At 44.6% G+C, this 20,547-nt stretch overlaps 1 protein-coding gene across 5 annotated transcripts in view; it reads left to right on the forward strand.

Moving 5' to 3' along the window:
• The first annotated feature begins 753 nt into the window (after positions 1–753).
• RFX8 (RFX family member 8, lacking RFX DNA binding domain) overlaps positions 754–20,547 on the forward strand; it is a 77,764-nt gene continuing 57,970 nt past the window's right edge. For 4 of the 5 annotated variants that reach the window (XM_031934188.1, XM_031934190.1, XM_031934189.1 and 1 more), the window contains exons 1-2: positions 754–1,205; positions 8,320–8,443. Coding sequence is in view for 2 of the 5 variants with exons in the window: in XM_023211507.2 (XP_023067275.1) it covers positions 8,372–8,443 (72 nt within the window). In the remaining 3 variants the exon portion in view is untranslated. Of the gene's footprint in view, positions 1,206–8,319; positions 8,444–20,547 lie in introns of those variants that run through there. The other variant, XM_023211506.1, reaches the window with a different exon arrangement.

A 20,547-nucleotide genomic window follows, 5' to 3' on the forward strand; every position in this document is an offset into this window, starting at 1 on the left:
CGGCCATACTGTTTCCCTAGCAGCTGCACCACTTTAATATTATATATATTTTTTGAGATGGAGTCTCACCTTGTCGCCCAGGCTGGAGTGCAGTGGCGCGATCTTGGCTCACTGCAGTCTGCCTCCCAGGTTCAAACGATTCTTGTGCCTCAGTCTCCCAAGCAGCTGGGATTACAGGCACCTGCCACCATGTCCGGCTTTTTTTTTTTTGTATTTTTAGTAGAGACGGGGTTTCACCATGTTGTCCACGCTGGTCTCGAACTCCAGACCTCAGGTTATCTGAGCGCCCCGGCCTCCCAAAGTGCAGGGATTACAGGCGTGGGCCACTGCCCCGGGCCAGCTGCACCACTTTAAATTCCCACCCGCAGTGAACAAGGGTTCCAATTTCTCTCCATCCTCACCAATACTCGTTAGTTTCTATGTTTTAAATAATTGCCATCCTCTTGGGTATGGTTTTTATTTGCGTTTCCTAATGATTAATGATGTTGAGCATCTTTTCATGTGCTTAGTAGGCATTTATTTATCTTCTTTGGAGAAATATCTATCCAAGTCCTTTGCCCATTTGTAAACTGGGCGGTTTGGTTTTTGTTGTTGCTAAGTCCGCAAATGTGTTTTTGATCTAGATTGAGAAATCCTTACCCGGAGACTCTGAAGCAGTTAGCAGCCACAGTAAAGGCTGCATGACTGAGCTCTGACTACGCCACAGCCTTGCAAATGAATGCCACTTAATACAATAACCACACAGTTCCCCAAAAAGAAAATGAGTTTGGAGAGGGCCAGCAGCTCCATGTTACACAGCAATGACACTGACATTGACTTGCAGGGTCTGGCTGCAGATATGGGGACTCACGTTGAGGTGGCACTGCTCACCTGGAGCCGCACACTGGAGTCACCTGGGACCAGCTTCCTGGAAGTCCCCATGCACCCGCCTGTCAGAAATTGTGAGCTCGGAGATTTTTCAAAACCCCTAGGTCCAGTGATTTCTGGCAACGGCGGGCACATTAGCATCACCCGGGGAGCCTGAAAAAGCAGGTTGGCCCAGCCTGCCCTCGCCCAGACCAATTCATCAGAACCTCTTGGGGCGGGGGCTGGGGTGGGGAGTGGGAGCCAGTTATCAGTATTTTTGAAAACTGCCTGAGAACTCCAATGCGCAAGTAAGTCAAGGACCCCCACGAACTCAACACCGCGACCAGATTGGAAAAGGTGTAAGTTGGTGCTTGTTGTTCGCTTGCCTGTTTGATCGGTTGGTACGGAGGTGGGACAGGCGCTGGGTGCGAGCGGGAGACGGCTCCAGCCCACACCGCAGGATGCAGGGCGGGGTCCGCTCATTCTCGGCGGGGCGAGGGGGTTGGGGAGCTGTGGCCTGCCGGGCTCGCCGCACGCCCTCGCGCACCCGGGCTCGGGCCTGGAGGACTGGGTTTCCGCCCCGCGCCCCTTTCTAAAGTAAACACCGAGGAGCGGCGGTGGCAGGACCGGTGCAACCCAGCGCCGCTCTTTGCCAGCCTCGGTGCTGCAGGCCCGGGACCGAGCCATGGCCGAGGGGGTGCCGGCCTCGCCGTCGAGCCTCGGGGGCAGGCGGGGCCCGCACAGCGGCGTCATCCGGTGGTGAGCCGCCAGGTCCCTGGGACGCCCGGATGGAGGAGGTGGGGCCGGGGAGGGGAAGCGTGGTTCCCGTTACGGCTGCCCTCGGGACGCCAGGTGAAAGCCGGGTGTTAGGAGCGGCCCCAGGCCCAGCGCGGAGGGACCTCCCATGCACGCACACGCGTAAAAGCCCGGGGTCCGAGTCGGCAATGGGGTCGGGCTTCCCATTTGTGGGTTCCCCGTTGTCACCCTTCCCGCGGAAAGCCATCCGGTCTGCCCCGCGGGGGCCCATTGGTTGGACCCTACTTCCATGTACATGCAAAAGCGCCTGGGCATTGGCCAGAGGAGGAAAAGCTTTCTCTTCTTAGATCCAGGATGAGATGTTTCCTCAGTTAAAGCTAAGGAGGTTTTAGCTTTCCACATTGCATTCCACATTGTGAAATTCACTTCTAGCTGTTTAAGTCGAAGCAGAGAAAAAGGGAAAGAAAAATATCCTTAGCCCTTGGGACTGAGTTTGCAGATCTTCTTAAATAGGAAAATAATTGAAACCAGTTCTAGGATCTTTAGTTTTACAAGGTGAATAGCTGTTATGTAACAGTACATTTTTCTGTTTTTAAGTTTCAAAGCATATTTCTAGGGAAGACTTTTGAAAAAGTCATGTGAGTGAAACAAAAAGGGTGTGTTTGTGATTATAACCCTGGCAGGCCTAAACAGTTACCATTTTCCTCCAAGAGAACATTTTTGATGTGTCTTATCTTCAATGAGATTTAAAAAAACGAACACTGAAGCACACAGCATTTTTCAGGGTTACACAGCTGGGCTGGGTTTCTGCTACACTCACTGACCCCAGGCCCTCATGCGTCGTTCTTCTTAGAAGAAAGGACTCAGGATGCCTTTCAATGACTTCAGGTAGCCATTTAGTAAATTAGAGTTTCCAGGGTTTAAATTATACTCCAGAGACTTGAAAGAATAATGAGACTGATTTAAAAATACCTGAACATCCTCCTAAGACCGTTTGTGAACTCACTTCAAATGGTAACCAGGGGGCCTATGATGGTCTAGACCAAGCTTGTCCAACCCTCAGCCTAAGGGCCGCATAGGGCCCAACACAAATTTGTAAACTTTCTTTTCGTTTTTTTTTTTTTTTTTTTTTTGTGATGGAGTCTTGCTCCGTTGGCCAGTCTGGAGTGCAGTGGCATGATCTTGGTTCACTGTGACCTCCTCCTCCTGAGTTCAGGTGATTCTCCTGCCTTATCCCTCCGTAGTAGCTGGGATTACAGGCCTGCGCCATCATGCCCTGCTAATTTTTGTATTTTTGTTAAAGACAAGGTTTCACCATGTTAGCCAGGCTGGTCTGGAAGTCCTGACCTCAAGTGATCTGCCTGCCTCGGCCTCCCAAAGTGCTGGGATTACAGGTGTGAGCAACCATGCTGGGCCTTCATAAACTTTCTTAAAACCCTGAGACTTTTTTGTTTGTTTTGGCTTATCAGCTATCATTAGTGTTTTTTATATGTGACCCAAGACAGTTCTTCCAGTGTAGCCCAGGGTAGAAAAGATTGGACACCCCTGGTGTAGACCGTTTTAGCAGAGGGTGAGACTTGAGTCGTATGTTACAAGTTCTTATCCCTATAGGCCCCTCTTCAAGGTTGGGGAGGTGGAGGCAATGAAAATAAGGGAGGGGTAACCGTTTCATTGGGGAGGGCTGTTCTTTAGACATCCAGTTGATGAGGTAGTATGTTTAACAGATCGTTGAGGCCAGCTGTGGTGGCTCAGGCCAGTAATCCCAGCACTTTGGGAGGCCGAGGCAGGTGGGTCACTTGAGCTCAGGAGTTTGAGACCAGCCTGGCTAACATGGTGGAAACTTCTCTCCACTAAAAATAGAAAAATTAGCTGGGTGTGATGGCAGGCACCTGTAAATCCCAGCTACTCTAAGGCTGAGGCAGGAGAATCACTTGAACCTGGGACCTGAAGGTTGTAGTGAACCAGGATTATGCCATTCCGCTCCAGTGTGGGCAACAAGAGTTGAAACTCTATCTCCAACAACAAAAAAAAAACACCCAAAACAGATGGTTGGCACTAGTGGTTTTAACATCAACATCAAGAACAGCCTCTGGCATTCCAAAGCCTGGAAGGTGTTACCAGTGCTGGAGGAGCAGTGGTGGGTAGTACAGGGTGAGGGGCCTGAGTGCCTGGAGACAACTCTGTTAGCCAGCATCTGAGTGAAAGACCATGGAGGGGCCCAGCTATTGTCCTGTGGAGGAAACCTGCCATTTTCCACATTACTTTGTTGTTTTGTCTTCTAATCAGTCACTTATTAGGTCCTCAGCATGTCTTAGAGACATCAGTGCCATTGTCATCCACACTGGATAAATTCTCCCAGGAGAAAGGTCCCAGGAGAGCTTGGTCAAGTCTCGGGGGCCAGAGGTAATAGAAGTTTTCTGTTTCATGGACAGGAAAGACTGTAGAAACAGGGAGAGCTGGGGTTAAAGCTCTGGGGAGCACAAAGAAATGAAGAATAGTGATCTGACTTCCTTGCTGGGGTGCAGACCTAGCAGGTCTGACCCCTGGCTTCAGACCAGGCAAAACCTAAGCATTATCTAATCCCAATGTATGCTGAGCCCTGGCTGTAGACTACATAACTATTTCTGACATAGACTTTTACAAATTTCTGCAGACTCTGTTGAAATTTTAGAAATACAAATGTATTTGGAAAGGTGCAGAATTCATGGTAGCTTGTGATCAGCTGGAACCAAAAGGGACTCTGGTTCCTAGTTTGGGGGGCTCACGACATTTTTGGTTTTTTTGTCTTTTTTTTTTTTTTTTTTTTTTTTTGAGATGGAGTCTCGCTGTGTCTCCCAGGCTGCAGTAGAGTGGCACTATCTCAGTTCACTGCAACCTCCACCTCCTGGGTTCAAGCAATTCTACCTCAGTCTCCCGAGTAACTGGGATTACAGGAACACACCACTGCGCTCAGCTAATTTCTGTATTTTTAGTGAAGATGGGGTTTTGCCATGTTGGCCAGACTGGCCTTGAACTCCTGACCTCAGGTGATCTGCCCATCTCAGCCTCCCAAGGTGCTGGGATTACAGGCGTAAGCCACTGTGTCCAGTTGCTCATGACATTTTTCTTTAAAGAGTACTCAGAAAATGTGTGAACCACTGGCTAAGTATTTGTGCTGTGAAGTCAGTAATCATCAGATTGTTCATCACTCAATGTGAGGAGAACATCATGAATGGTCTCAAGATCTTAATCTACCCTGTCTGATGGCAAGATCAGGAAAATAGTGTTATTATGCAGGTAAGCAAGGAATCTAGTGATCTTTATCAAGCAGGCTTTATTCCCAAGTGTATCACCAAAGAACATTTTGGTAGTAGAGTTTAAAACCCTTAATCAATGTCACCTGCCAGCAGTTCTGCCAGTCCCCTTTCAGTCTCTCCTTGGAGCCCCAGGTGGTTGGAAGTCAGGCTCACCTACAGCAGGTATTCTGTGCAGCCACTCTGCCAACGTCAGCATCTTTCTTGCTTCCATTCCAGATTTTGATGGTAGACAAAAAATGATAAGAGCTTCTATGTGCAAGCCAGGGTAGTAGGCACATCATGTGCTTGTTTTCTAATCACAAAAACTCTCAGATGTCTCGAGTCAGAATGGAAACCCGGGTCTTTGAGGTTCGAAGCCCAGGGTAAGAGTCATGATCGTAATTTCCCATGTGTGTGGACACTGAAGGTTGAGGCAACTGCTGGGTGACAAAGTCCACTTTCAAACTTTCTGCTTGTCCAGTTACTGTATGCTGACTGGCTGCCATTGATCGGTCTCTGTGATTTGGCTTAGAATGTTGGGCAAATGACTACAGACACATGGTCAGAGACCAGATGAATCTCGTGGAACTGCCAGTACCAAGGCAGCCACACAGAGCTCACATGTAAAGGTAGCCCTTTCTTTACATGTGTGGTATAGAAAGGACTCTTGGCCACAGACCTTTACTGTCATTCTTATTAAGAGTATTATTTGGCCTTCCTACTCCACTTAGGCAACAGGCAGGCTCGGTAGTATTTTGAAATTGGAGGACAGCAATTCATAGAGACTTAGAAGAAATGAGCGGCTGTCACAGGAAAGAACAATCAGCAAACATGGAAAACTGGAGTTCATTTTAAGGAGTTTGTATTTTTTACACTTCTTTTTTAAGGAGAGCGTTCCATAACTAAATCTGGAGTAACTATGAATAAACAAGTGAGTTTGAATTCAATGCACATCACATTTTGCTGCAGTTTCCTGGATTTAGCCAACACTTTTCTGGGATACTTCCAATATTGAGTTTTTCATATATCAACAAGTAGTATCTTAACAAAAGAAATATAAGCCAGGTGCAGTGGCTTGTGCCTGTAATCCCAGCACTTTGGAAGGCCAAGGTGGGAGCATTGCTCAACAACAGGAGGTCAACACTAGCTTGGGCAACATAGTGAGACCCTGTCTCTACACAGTTTTTTTTTTTTTTTTTAAGTATCTGGACATGGTCACACGCCTGTAGTCCTAGCTACTCAGGAAGCTAAGGCAGGAGGATCCCTTGAGCCCAGGAGTTTGAGGATGCAATGAGCTATGATTGCACCACTGTACTCCAGAGGGAGTCTCTCTTTCTCTCTCTCTCTCTATATATATTTATGTGTATATGTATATATGTGTGTATATGTGTATGTGTGTGTGTATATATATCTGTATGCTGACTATATATGAATCTGCCACTCCCCCACCCCACCATCCCACCAATAGATATCACCCTATACTCAACTTTGAGCCAAATAATTGGTGCGGTAGCAGTTGCATTTAAACCATAGTGAAGTATCTGAAGTGTCATGTTCCCACATTGATTTAGGGAAGCATCCCAGAAAAAATCTACTTCCTTGGTGTCTGTGCTGGGTTGAATAACATCTCCCCAAAAAAAACTCATGTCCACCCGGAACCTCAGAACATAACCTTATTTGGAAACAAGATCTTTGTAGATGTAATTAGTTAAATGGAAGTCATCCTGAATTAGGATGGGCTCTAAATCCAGTCACTGGTATCTTGATAAGAAAATTCACAGAGATACTAGCCATGCGCGGTGACTCAAGCCTGTAATCCCCGCACTTTGGGAGGCTAAGGTGGGCGGATCGCTTGAGCCCAGTTCAAGACCAGCCTGGCCAACACGGCAAAACCTGTCTCTACTAAAAGAATACAAAAAAGAAAAGCAATAAAATTCACAGAGATAACAGACACACAGGGAGAAGGCCATGTAAGACATAGGCAGGAACTGGAGTGAAGCCGAAGAACACCGAGGATTTCCAGCAATCACCAGAAATAAGGAGAAAAATATCCAGCAAGGTCTCCCTCAGAGCCTCTGGAAGGAACCGACCTTGCTTGGCACTTGGATTTTTAGGCTTCCAACTTCCAGAACTGTGAGAATCCATTTCTGTTGTTTGAGGCCCCTGGGCCTGGGGTAATTTATTACCCCAAGAAAACGTTGCAGGGTCAGAGATTCCCCCATTCGTTATGTTCATGTGTCTTTTTTTCTGGAAAGCCAGTGGGGTTAACAATTGTGACTATATCCTTTAGTTCCCAAGGAGAGTAAATTTGGCCCCAGTGTGCCTCATTTCAGAAGATAAGCTGTATACCACCCATATACCCATCTAAAGCAAAATACCTATATTTTGCTCTAGAAAAACAAATGCCAAGGGCATGTATTGTCTGTAAAGTCTCTGCTAAATAAATATTCCTCTTTGTTTAAGAGTTATACTGGCTTGCTTTGTGGGTTTTTTTTTTTTTAAAGAACGACGGTCCATCCCACTGGGAAAGGAAGGTTGTAGCTGGATGTCACTACGGACACTTTGTGACCCAGGCCACTTCGCCACTCACCCCCACACCGACATACTGCTGCTGGAACAGGCACCTGGCTGTCCCCAGGGGCCGGGGGTGGTCTGTGAACCTCAGCCAGAGCCCCTTATTGGTAAGGAATACACTCTGCCCCCAGACCGGGAGCACTGGTGTAGTTGAAGGTATCACTTTGAGCAGAGGTCACAGGCACTGCTGCATTCGCTCTGTGCTGCTTTGGCTCTGTACCCAGTAGGGGAGAAAGCAGAGCAAAAGCACTCTGCCTCTCTCGGTGTCTCTTGGTGTCTTGCGTTTTACACCTCATTGCAATTCAAAGAATCCACACATAATGGCCTGCCCTAAACCATGGGTTTAAGAACCATGCAAGCAACTTCTTCAGAGGAACAGGAATCAGAGAGGGAAGGATGTGAAAATGGGGCCTGGGAAGCCAGGCTGGCTCCTGCGGTCACCTGCAGGGTGATAGGCTTTCCCTGGGTATTGTTTTGTGTCTTATTCATAAAGTAGAATAAATAATTCTCCACTTTGTAGTTACGTAGCTCTTGGCCGTAGCCTTTATAAAGGTCTGTGAAACAGTGTCTACTGAAGTCCTCATTTGAACTTCTTTTAGCATGCCAACCTGCCAGGAAACAAACAAAAACACACACTTTATGGGCTTTTGATCTTCTAAAAGCCACAGTCAATATACTTAACACTGGCCTAAGGACAAATGGGTACATTCGTGATGCTGGTTGTGAGCCTTCGCAGGGATTCATCCAATGAATTAAGACGTTTCATTTATTGGAACCTCACACACATCTTGACCATTGATTTTGACAAAATATTTTGCTCCAGAAAAACAAATGGCAGTTTCCTCTTCCTTGTCCTCCTCTCCTCCAGGTTGGTCGACAACTTCTGCATTTGCAAAGGGTGCGGTGTCCCTCACTGTTTCATGTATGAGATTTACGTGGAGACCTGTGGGCAAAACACTGAGAACCAAGTCAACCCAGCCACCTTTGGGAAGGTAAGTTGTTGAAGATTAAGAACGCTCTCTTGACTGAGTGCAAAAAAGGGAAGCAAGTTAATGGAGGAAGTGTTGCAATGTATTTGGGTCTAATGGATTTTCAGTGGGTATCTTTGGCTTTCTTCCCACCAGCTGGTCAACATCCTTCAGCTAATTGAAGAGCTGTCCTGTTAGCCACTTCCCTTTGTCCACACTTCATAGTGAGGGGCCAGGAAGGATGAGGAATGGGTAGCACCTAAGGGAATGTAATTATGGCAGCTCCAAGCACTCCTCAGGGAGCCAGGTTTGCTGGGATAGTATTCCCTGCAGAGAAATGCCAAGTTCTGAGAGACGCATTGGCACCACACAAGCTAAGAGCCACTTTGTGATATCGGACAACTGATGTTTCTTACAATTGAGTTGTACTGAGAGAACTCATTGGCTCTTAAAATATCTCCTCTGGGGGTTAAGATCTTTGGTTTTTTTTTTCTAAGACAGAATTTCCCTCTTGTTGCCCAGGCTGGAGCAGTGGTGCGATCTTGGCTCACTGCAACCTCCACCTCCCAAGTTCAAGTGAGCCTCCTGCCTCTTGCATCTGTATGTCCAGGAGTGAACTTGCAGCATTAGGGGGCGCATGGCTGACTGACATCCAGGAAATGTGGCCAAACCATTACCCTCCCCCGCCCCAGCAATCCTGTGGATTTCTATTTTACTTGCAAAACATCGAAATGATTAGATCCATTCTCCCAAACACAGACTTCATCTTTGAAACTTCTGGTCATTTGTCGAAGTTCTACACTTCTGATAATCACAGAATCTTCTAATATGGAGGCTGCTTACATATTGGAAACAACTGTTCACCTCTCCCTGTCTTCCGTTCACCTCTCTGCCCACCTGTTTCATTATGACTCCAATTATTGATGTTTCTCTTAAAGGTGGCCCCAAGGGTGTAACCCACTGCCTCAGATGTGCTCAAAGGACAAGAACGCTTACCTTTATTTGGCTACTGTTGGCTTTTATTTTTCTGTATCTGTTCACTTTAAAGTTGTAGTCAACAGAATCAACCCTTAAGTATTTTTTTCTAAAGAGTTGAAATTAAGGTAAGCCTCCCAAAACAGTCTTGTAAACTGTAAAATATTAACAGTCTATATAAATACAAAATGTTGTTGTTATCAGTTATCATCATGTAATTAACTATTTGAACCCAAGAGTAGCTATTCTCTTATTCCTATTGTATTTTACCTCTTCAATTTTTTTGTGCTGTTTGTTTGTTTGTTTTTTTGAGACAGAGTCTTGCTCTGTCGCCAGGCTGGAGTGCAGCGGCACAATCTTGGCTCACTGCAACCTCTGCCTCCCAGGTTCAAGCGATTCCCCTGCCTCAGCTTCCCAAGTAGCTGGGACAACAGGCGTGCACCACCACGCCCAGCTAATTTTTTTGTATTTTTTTTTAGTAGAGACTGGGTTTCTCTGTGTTGGCCAGGATGGTCTCGATCTCCTGACCTCGTGATCTGCCCACCTCAACCTCCCTAAGTGCTGGGATTACAGGCGTGAGCCACTGTGCCCGGCCACCTATTCAGTTTTGATCTGCAGTTCTATTTCTCACCATGTTCTTGAATCACAGGTGGTTCATCCAGTCTTCCCAATCTGCTGAAGCGGCTGTGTTTGAAAAGTGTGTCTTTTATCAAGTCATCTTGCTAGGTAACTCTAAGGTTTTCCCAGTAGCTGGGAAATCCCCCAGCTGCTATCATCCAGCTCATATTTTACCATTTCATCACTTTGAATACTGGGAAACGTCATCCAAGGCTGAGCTGAGTGCTGGGTATCCTGGCCCCTGCAGCCTTTTCCCATCCGGCCATCTACCACCCTTATCAGAGGGAAGTGGGTGACTTTGACTTGATGTGTTTTGGCTCCATGGGATTCCTACCTCCTTTTCTAACATAGCAAAAACTCTTTTTCACGATCTTTTAAAGATCTTTTTATAAGGTTGTTTCACCTTCATGGTAATTCCACTGCAAAGCATTAGAAAAACAGTTAAAGAGACTCCAGTGTGTGACTGCATGCAGCTAGGCGGCATTTTTTATCTCAATACTCTAGGATTCCTTTCAAATTCCCGCAAGATGCCAAGGTACTAACTTTCAGCTCTTGGAAATTTGCCTGAAAAATGGGCCACATCAGTTGAGCTGGTATTGGGAAGGGTCTCCTCTCCGTGCTGCTGAATTGGTGACGAAATGGAGAAGGGAGGGGAAAGGAAAAGGATATGATCCCAAAGCGTGTTTACAAGAGAAACAACAAAATCCGCAATTCTCACTTCCTCCCTCCTCCCCTGGGAATGGAGTCAGTTTCTCGCCAAGTTCCTGTGCAGATGTTGGAATGTTGCTTGCTCTTTGTGACTGTACTGGGCATATGATGGGTAAGACTCATTCCTGGTACAAGTGATATTTTACATGGATTAGGGAATTTCCAGAAGGCTGACTTCCTCTTTTGAAATAACATTTACTGATGATTTTCTGATAATAAAAGGACTACATCCCCTTTGTAGGTAATGTGGAAATTAGAGGAAAACATGTAAAAAGAAGAAAATGAGTGCCGGCTATCACTTCCCTGTCCAGAGATATAGGCACGTGTGTGTAGTTCATTTGCAGACGTGCACACTCACTCATGCGCACATATGGGACCGGCAGGAGCTGGAGAAGTAACCACATGGCGACTTCATCTTCCTGTTCTGTGTCTGAAGGTGTCCAGTGGCTGGTTCTTCCCCAGTTCCTGAGTGAGCATTTGAGCAATCAGCATGACCTTGCTGGAAACTCTTGGATGACACCAAGTCTTGTTGTCACTGTAACTACCCAGCAATGTCATCAGTCTGGTGCTTAGAGTATCCAATCCCAGGTAATATCAAAACTCTGAACTTGCTTTAAAGTAGAGCTGTTTCCCCTCCAGCTTGGTATCTTGCTACAGAGAACTAGGCCTGGGGCTCTTCCCTCCCTCTGCCTCTTCCCGCAGCTCACCAGGTGTGGCCTCACCCCTCTGGGAGGGAGAGAAGGAGGTAAGTGGCTGGACAGTTCTTATTTTATGGCTGCAGGCTCTGGGGGCAGGCGGACCCTGTCTCCCGGTGGTGGTGTTCAGGGCCCCTTTGCGACTGTCCGAACACGCATCCCCAGGCTTGGTGAAAGACCCTTTCCAGCGGTCATGTGCTGCTTGCCCAGCAGGCTACCTCCCAGGGCTGCTGTGGCTGACCGCCTTCCAGGGGGCCTCGCAGGGCAGAGTCTGGGTTCTCCCACATGCCAGCTCTTTCATGGAGAGGACACAGCCATTCTCAGCCTGCACAGATGGTGGGTGAGCCGGCTGAACCCACAGCTGCACCCATCTTTTCCACTCCCCTGCCAGAGCCGCTGGCCAGCCTTGCCCTCACTGCCCACCAGGAGTCTGATGCCGCTCTTTGAGTGACTCAGGCCTGAGGGGGCCCACAGCCCTCCCACACCAGAGAAGAGGGTGATCTCGAAGTCAGAAAGCCCCTTATGCGTGCTCTTCTCTTTACCTCATTGTGGGGGATTAGTGTTAAGGCCTTCTGTAGCTTTCCATAACCACATTTCAGCTAACTACCCGAGGATACAAGTCCCCTAGGGTATGCATCTCACAATTCACTTTATGGCGTGTTATCTGCTATCTTTTTGCCTCATCCTGTCATATAGAGGCTGCAAGGCTAGATGAATTGAAAGACCGATGTGTAGATGGATGATGGACAGACAGATAATTAGACAAGAGGACCCCTCAGAAGACTTTCTCCTTCCTAATTGATTTTTGTCTCCTCTTTGGGCCTTGAGTACTGCACGGCCTCTTATTGCTTTCTTACCTCCTGGCCACACCTATTATAAGGACTCCTTTTGACAAACTCTTCACTTGAATGAAAATAACTGATAAATAGGTAGATAGACACAGGCAGGCAGAGACAGATAGCCATCAGGTAACATGATAAAATTTTTAACAGCACCAAGTCTGGAATGGAACTTCTTAGACTGTAACCCTGGGTAAGATAACCATCTTGTTTCCACTTCATCATATGTAAAGTGAGGATATTAATAATAGTAATATTAATAATAGTACCTACCCCATGAGGTTCTTTTAAGAGATGAATGAGAAACACATGTAAAGAGAATAAAACAGTCCTGGGACGTGGAAAGCACCCAAGAAATACTTTTATCATTCTTTTTGCCTCAAATACCATAAACATTTTCACATTAAGATATTTTCAAGTGCATCTTGTATAATAGCTGTGAAATATTTTGGGGGGTGTACCATAATTTAAGCATATCCCCCCTTTTTTTGAGGTAGAGTGTTGCTCTATCACTTAGGCTGGAATACAGTGGTATGATCTCAGCTCACTGCAACATCTGCCTCCTGGGCTCAAGCAAGCCTCCCACTTCAGCCTCCCAAGTAGCTGGGACTACACGTGTGCCACCACACCTGGCTACCTTTGTTTTGTTCGTTTGTAGAGACAGGGTTTTGCCAAGTTGCCCAGTCTGGTCTTGGACCCCTGGGCTTAAGCAATGCACCCGCGTTGGCCTCCCAAAGTGCTAGGATTACAGGTGTGAGCCACCGTGTCCAGCCTAACCATATCCCTTATTGGAAATATAGGTTGTCTATAATTTTCCTCTGTTTTAAACACTGTAAGTCCCCATCCATATCTGATCATTTTTTTAGGATAGATCCTCACATATGGCCTGCTAAATTGCTTTTTGCAACCCACTGTAAACACTTGCAGTCAGTTCCCATCCCTGATGATAATTCATGGTGTTCTTAACACAAATTCATAACATTCCTACCCCAGAAAACTTGTTGGGTAAAAACTAGAATTAGCTGTTTCTACTTGCATTTATTGGATTATAAGGTGAGCACTTTTGCATGTGCTTTGGTCATGTGTATATTGTGTGTACATGTTACCACCAGACCATTTTCTATTGGGGTGTATTTCCTATTGATTTGTTTGAATTCTGTCTATATTCAGGATATAATTTTTAACTTAATTATATTTTCTGCAAGTTATCCCAGTTGATTTTTTCATTTTAACTGTGTTGTATTTGCTTTCTATATTAAAATGAAATCACAGGATAGTCTGGGGTTGGGGTGACTCAGTATTATTAAATGTACAGAGTATTATGTTGCCCGACAATCAGGCACTTTACTTCTGCTTTTCTCTCCCAAACACCCGATTATTTCTCAGGGCTAGAATCTGAGCCTGCTGCCTACTTTCTCATAATTTTAGGTACTTAAAATGTGTGTCTTGATTTTGCTTTGCAACTAAACATATAGGAAGGCTTTTCAATGATTTTCTTAAGTTAGAGGAGATGAAATTGTCAGAATCTCTTATTGACAACAGGAATTTCTAGCCTCTAATTCTGCATTTAGATTTGGCTGACTTTCCCTTTTGTCGCCTGTCATTTTTCTCCTGTACATTTTGGTTCTCCTTCCCTGAAAGACCCACCACATTTGGAGGCATGACCAAGGTGTTAATTGTGTCAAACTTGCCCACTCTGCTCTTTTGTCTTGCCTCCTCATCCCGGCTTACGTGGGCTTCCTGCAGGAAGAGGTAGGACCTGGAGCCAGAAAAGAGGAAAAATGGTTCACATTTCCATCGAATCCCACTGCTTGGGAGCTAATTAAAAAAAAAAAAGGGGGGGGGGATGCAACATGAAACCAGGCAGAAGTGAGGGCTGAATGATTATGGACGGCGTATAGAAAAAGAACAAATAATTACTTGACAGCTCCAAACAGCATGGCTTCCCTGCTGTGTTTTGTAATTTCATGATGATCCAAGATTTCCACGCTCAACACGCATGTCATGGATGCCGTTCTTGTCATGAACCTCTTTGAATCAGAAACTAGACCAGATTTCTACTGATCGTAAGTGTAATTTCATGGCTCTCTAACAAAGTACTGATAAACAAGATAGCATTCACTAGCGAAACCCAGAAAGTGAAAACAAATTAGGCAAACAAATGGATAATAAAAAGTGAAAATGGGATCTGGCTTCCAAGATGGCTAAATAGGAACAGCTCCGGTCTGCAGTTCCCAGCGAGATTGACGCAGAAGACGGGTGATTTTTGCATTTCCAACTGAGGTTCCTGGTTCATCTCAATGGGACTGGTTGGACAGTGGGTGCAGCCCATGGAGGGTGAGCTGAAGCAGCGTGGGGTGTCGCCTCACCTGGGAAACGCAGGATGTCGGGGGATATCCCTTTCCTAGCCAAGGGAAGCCATGACAGACTGTACCTGGAAAAATGGTTCACTCCTGCCCAAGTACTGCACTTTTCCCAAGGTCTTAGCAACTGGCAGACCAGGAGATTCCCTCCCATGCCGGGCCCAGCTGGTCCCATGTCCACAGAGCCTTGCTCCCTGCTAACACAGCAGCAGTCTGAGATCGACCTTCAAGGTGAGGCTGCAGCCAGGTGTCGGGGGAGAAGGGGCATCCACCATTACTGAGGCTTGAGTAGGTAAAGCAGCCAGGAAGCTTGAACTGGGTGGAGCCCGCTGCAGCTCAACAGGACCTACTGCCTCTGTAGACTCCACCTCTGGGCAGGACATAGCTGAACAAAAGGCAGCAGACAACTTCTGCATACTTAAATGTCCCTGTCTGACAGCTCTGAAGAGAGCAGTGGTTCTCCCAGCACAGCATTCAAGCTCTGAGAATGGACAGACTGCCTCCTCAAGTGGGTCCCTGACCCCCGTGTAGCCTGACTGAGAGACACCTCCCAGTTGGGGCCAACAGACACCTCATATGTCGGGTGACCCTCTGGAACAAAGCTTCCAGAGGAAGGATCAGGCAGCATTACTTGCTGTTCTGCAATATTTGCTGTTCTGCAGCCTCCACTGGTGATACCCAGGCAAACAGGGTCTGGAGTGGACCTCCAGCAAACTCCAACACACCTGCAGCTGAGGGGCCTGACTATTAGAAGGAAAACTCACAAACAGAAAGGAATAACATCAACAACAAAAAGGACATCCACACCAAAACCCCATCTATAGGTCACCAACATCACCACCATCAAAGACCAAAGGTAGATAAAACCACAAAGATGGGGAAAAAACCAAAGCAGAAACACTCAAAATTCCAAAAACCAGAGTGCCTCTTCTCCAAAGGATCACAGCTCCTCGCCAGCAATGGAACAAAACTGGACAGAGAATAACTTGGACAAGTTGACAGAAGTAGGCTTCAGAAGGTTGATAATAACAAACCTCTCCGAGCTAAAGGAGGATGCTTGAACCCATTGCAAGGAAGCTAAAAACCTTGAAAAAGGTTAGACGAATGGCTAGCTAGAATAAACAGTGTAGACAAAACCTTAAATGACCTGATGGAGCTGAAAACCATGGCACAAGAAATTTGTGACGCATGTACAAGCTTCAATAGCTGATTTGATCAAGTGGAAGAAAGGATATCAATGATTGAAGATCAAATTAATGAAATAAAGAGAAAAGATTAGAGAAAAAAGAGTAACAAGAAGTTAACAAAGCCTTCAAGAAATATGGGACTATGTGAAAAGACCAAACCTACGTTTGATTGGTGTACCTGAAAGTAATGGGGAGAATGAAACCAAGTTAGAAAACACACTTCAGGATATTATCCAGGAGACCTTCCCCAACCTAGCAAGGCAGGCCAACATTCAAATCCAGGAAATACAGAGTACACCACAAAGATGCTCTTCAAGAAGAGCAACCCCAAGACACATAATTGTCAAATTCACCAAAGTTGAAATGAAGGAAAAAGTGTTAAGGGCAGCCAGAGAGAAAGGTCGAGTTACCCACAAAGGGAAGCCCATCATACTAACTGGATGTCTTGGCAGAAACCCCACAAGCCAGAAGAGAGTGGGGGCCAATATTTAACACTCTTAAAGAAAAGAATTTTCAACCCATAATTTCATATCCAGCCAAACTCAGCTTCATAAGTGGAGGAGAAATAAAATCCTTTACAGACAAGCAAATGCTGAGAGATTTTGTCACCACCAGGCCTGCCTTACAAGAGCTCCTGAAGGAAGCACTAAATGTGGAAAGAAAACCAGTCACTGCAAAAATATGCCAAATTGTAAAGACTGTCGATGCTAGGAAGAACTGCATCAATTAATGGTAAAGTAACCAGCGAACATCATGATGACAGGATGAAATTCACACATAACAATATTACCCTTAAATGTCAATGGGCTAAATGCCCCAATTAAAAGACACAGACTGGCAAATTGGATAAAGAGTCAAGGCCCATCAGCATGCTGTATTCAGGAGACCCATCTCACGTGCAGAGACGCACATAGGCTCAAAATAAGGGGATGGAGGAGGATCTACCAAGCAAATGTAAAGCAAAAAAAGCTGGGGTTGCAATCCTAGTCTCAGAAGACAGACTTGAAACCAACAAAGATCAAAAGAGACAAAGAAGGCCATTACATAATGGTAAAGGGGTCAATTCAGCAAGAAGAGTTAACTATCCTAAATATATATGCACCCAATACAGGAGCACCCAGATTCATAAAGCAAGTCCTTAGAGACCTACAAAGAGACTTAGATTCCCACACAATAATAATGGGAGACTTTAACACCCCACTGTCAATATTAGACAGATAAACAAGACAGAAGATTAACAAGGATATCCAGGACCTGAACTCAGCCCTGCACCAAACAGACCTAATAGACACCTACAGAACTCTCCTGCCCAAATCAACAGAATATACATTTTTCTCAGCACCACATCACACTTACTCTAAAATTGCCACATAATTGGAAGTAAAGCACTCCTCAGCAAATGTAAAAGAACAGAAATCACAACAAACTGTCTCAGATCACAGTGCAATCAAATTAGAACTCAGGATTAAGAAACTCACTCAAAACCACGCAACTACATGGAAACTGAACAGCCTGCTCCTGAATGACTACTGGTTAAATAATGAAATGGAGGCAGAAATGAAGATGTTCTTTGAAACCAATGAGAACAAAGACACAACGTACCAGAATCTTTGGGACACATTTAAAGCAGTGTGTAGAGGGAAATTTATAGCACTAAATGCCCACAAGAGAAAGCAGGAAAGATCTAAAATCAACACCCTAACATCACAATTAAAATAACTAGAGAAACAAGAGCAAACAAATTCAAAAGTTAGCAGAAGGCAAGAAATTTCTAAGATGAGAGCAGAACTGAAGGAGATAGAGGCGCAAAAATACCCTCAAAAAATCAGTGAATCCAGGAGCTGGGTGTTTGAAAAGATCAACAAAATTGGTAGACCACTAGCAAGACTAATAAAGAAGAAAAGAGAGAAGAATCAAATAGATGCCATAAACAATGATAAAGGGGATATCACCACTGATCCCACAGAAATACAAACTACCATTAGAGAATAGTATAAACACCTCTACTCAAATAAACTAAAAAATCTAGAAGAAATGGATAAATTTCTGGACATATACACTCTCCCAAGACTAAACCAGGAAGAAGTTGAATCTCTGAATAGACCAATAACAGGTTGTGAAATTGAGGCAATAATTAATAGCCTACTGACCAATAAAAGTCCAGGACCATACGGATTCACAGCCTAATTCTACCAGAGGTACAAAGAGGAGCTGGTACCATTCCTTCTGAAACTATTCCAATCAATAGGAAAAGAGGGAATCCTCCCTAACTATTTTATGAGGCCAACATCATCCTGATACCAAAGCCTGGCAGAGACACAACAAAAGAAGAGAATTTTAGACCAATATCCCTGATGAACGTCAATGCGAAAATCCTCAACAAAATACTGTCAAACCAAATCTAGCAGCACATCAAAAAGCTTATCCACCACGATCAAGTCGGCTTCATCCCTGGGATGTAAGGCTGGTTCAAGATACTCAAATCAATAAATGTAATCCATCACATAAACAACCAATGACAAAAACCACATGATTATCTCAATGGATGCAGAAAAGGCCTTCAACAAAATTCAATAGCCCTTCATGCTAAAAATTCTCAATAAACTAGGTATTGATGGAACATATCTCAAAATAATAAGAGCTATTTATGACAAACCCACAGCCAGTATCATACTGAATGGGCAAAAACTGGAAGCATTCTCTTTGAAAAGCAGCACAAGACAAGGATGCCCTCTCGTACTACTCCTATTCAACATAGTGTTGGAAGTTCTGGCCAGGGCAATCAGGCAAGAGAAAGAAATAAAGGGTATTCAATTAGGAAAAGAGGAAGTCAAATTATATATTTGCAGATGACATGATTGTATGTTTAGAAAACCCCATCTTCTCAGCCCAAAATCTCCTTAAGCTGATAAGCAACTTCAGCAAAGTCTCAGGATACAAAATCAATGTGCAAAAATTACAAGCATTGTTACACACCAATAACAGACAAACAGAGAGCCAAATCATGAGTGAACTCCCATTCACAATTGCTACAAAGAGAATAAAATACCTAGGAATCCAACTTACAAGGGATGTGAAGGACCTCTTCAAGGAGAACTACAAACCACTGCTCAGCGAAATAAAAGGGGACACAAACAAATGGAAGAATATTCCATGCTCATAGATAGGAAGGATCAATATCGTGAAAATGGCCATACTGCCCAAGGTAATTTATAGATTTAATGCCATCCCCACCAAGCTACCAATGACTTTCTTCACAGAATTGGAAAAAACTAAAGTTCGTATGGAACCAAAAAGGAGCCCGCATAGCCAAGACAATCCTAAGCAAAAAGAACAAAGCTGGAGACATCATGCTACCTGACTTCAAATTATATTACGAGGCTACAGGAACCAAAAGAGCATGGTACTTGTACCAAAACAGATATATAGACCAATGGAACAGAACAGAGCCCTCAGAAATAACACCACACATCTACAACCATCTGATCTTTGACAAACCTGACAAAAACCAGCAATGAGGAAAGGATTCCCTATTTAATAAATGGTGCTGGGAAAACTGGCTAATCATATATAGAAAGCTGAAACTGGATCCCTTCCTTACACCTTATATAAAAATTAAGATGGATTAAACACTTATATGTAAGACCTAAAACGATTAAAAACCCTTGAAGAAAACCTAGGCAATACCATTCAGGACATAGGCATGGGCAAAGACTTCATGACTAAAACACCAAAAGCAATGGCAACAAAAGCCAAAATAGACAAATGCGATCTAATTAAACTAAAGAGCTTCTGCACAGCAAAAGAAACCATCATCAGAGTGAAGAGGCAACCTACAGAATGGGAGAAAATTTTTACAATCTATCCATCTGACAAAGGGCTAATAGCCAGAATCTACAAAGAACTTAAACAAATTTACAAGAAAAAAAAAAATCAAAAAGTGGGCAAACGATATGAACAGACACTTCTCAAAAGAAGACATTTATGCAGCCAACAGACATGAAAAAATGCTCATCACTGGTCATCAGGGAAATGCAAATCAAAACCACAATGAGGTACCGTCTCACACCTATTAGAATGGTGATCATTAAAAAGTCAGGAAACAACAGATGCTGGAGAGGATGTGGAGAAATAGGAACATTTTTACACTGTTGGTGGGAGTGTAAATTAGTTCAGCCATTGTGGAAGACAGTGTTGTGCTTCCTCAAGGATCTAGAACTAGAAATACCATTTGACCCAGAGATCCCATTACTGAGTATATACCCAAAGGATTATAAATCCATCAATGATAAGACTGGAAATAGAACTCAAAATACCATTTGACCCAGAGATCCCATTACTGAGTATATACCCAAAGGATTATAAATCCATCAATGGTAGCCTGGATTAAGAAAATCCAGGCACATATATGTGGCACATATACACCATGGAATACTATGCAGCCATAAAAAAGGATGAGTTCATGACCTTTACAGGGACATGGATGACACTGGAAACCATTCTCAGCAAACTATCACAAGGACAGAAAACCAAACACTGCATGTTCTCACTCAGAGGTGGGAATTGAACAATGAGAACACATGGACACAGGGAGGGGAGCATCACACACTGGGGCCTGTCGTGGGGTTAGGGGTTGTGGAGTGACAGCATTAGGAGAAATACCTAATGTAAATGACAAGTTGATGGGTGCAGCAAACCAACATGGCACACGTATACCTGTATAACAAACTTGCACGTTCTGCA

Source organism: Piliocolobus tephrosceles, chromosome 15 (assembly GCF_002776525.5).
Source record: "Piliocolobus tephrosceles isolate RC106 chromosome 15, ASM277652v3, whole genome shotgun sequence".
Classification (NCBI taxonomy): domain Eukaryota; kingdom Metazoa; phylum Chordata; class Mammalia; order Primates; family Cercopithecidae; genus Piliocolobus; species Piliocolobus tephrosceles.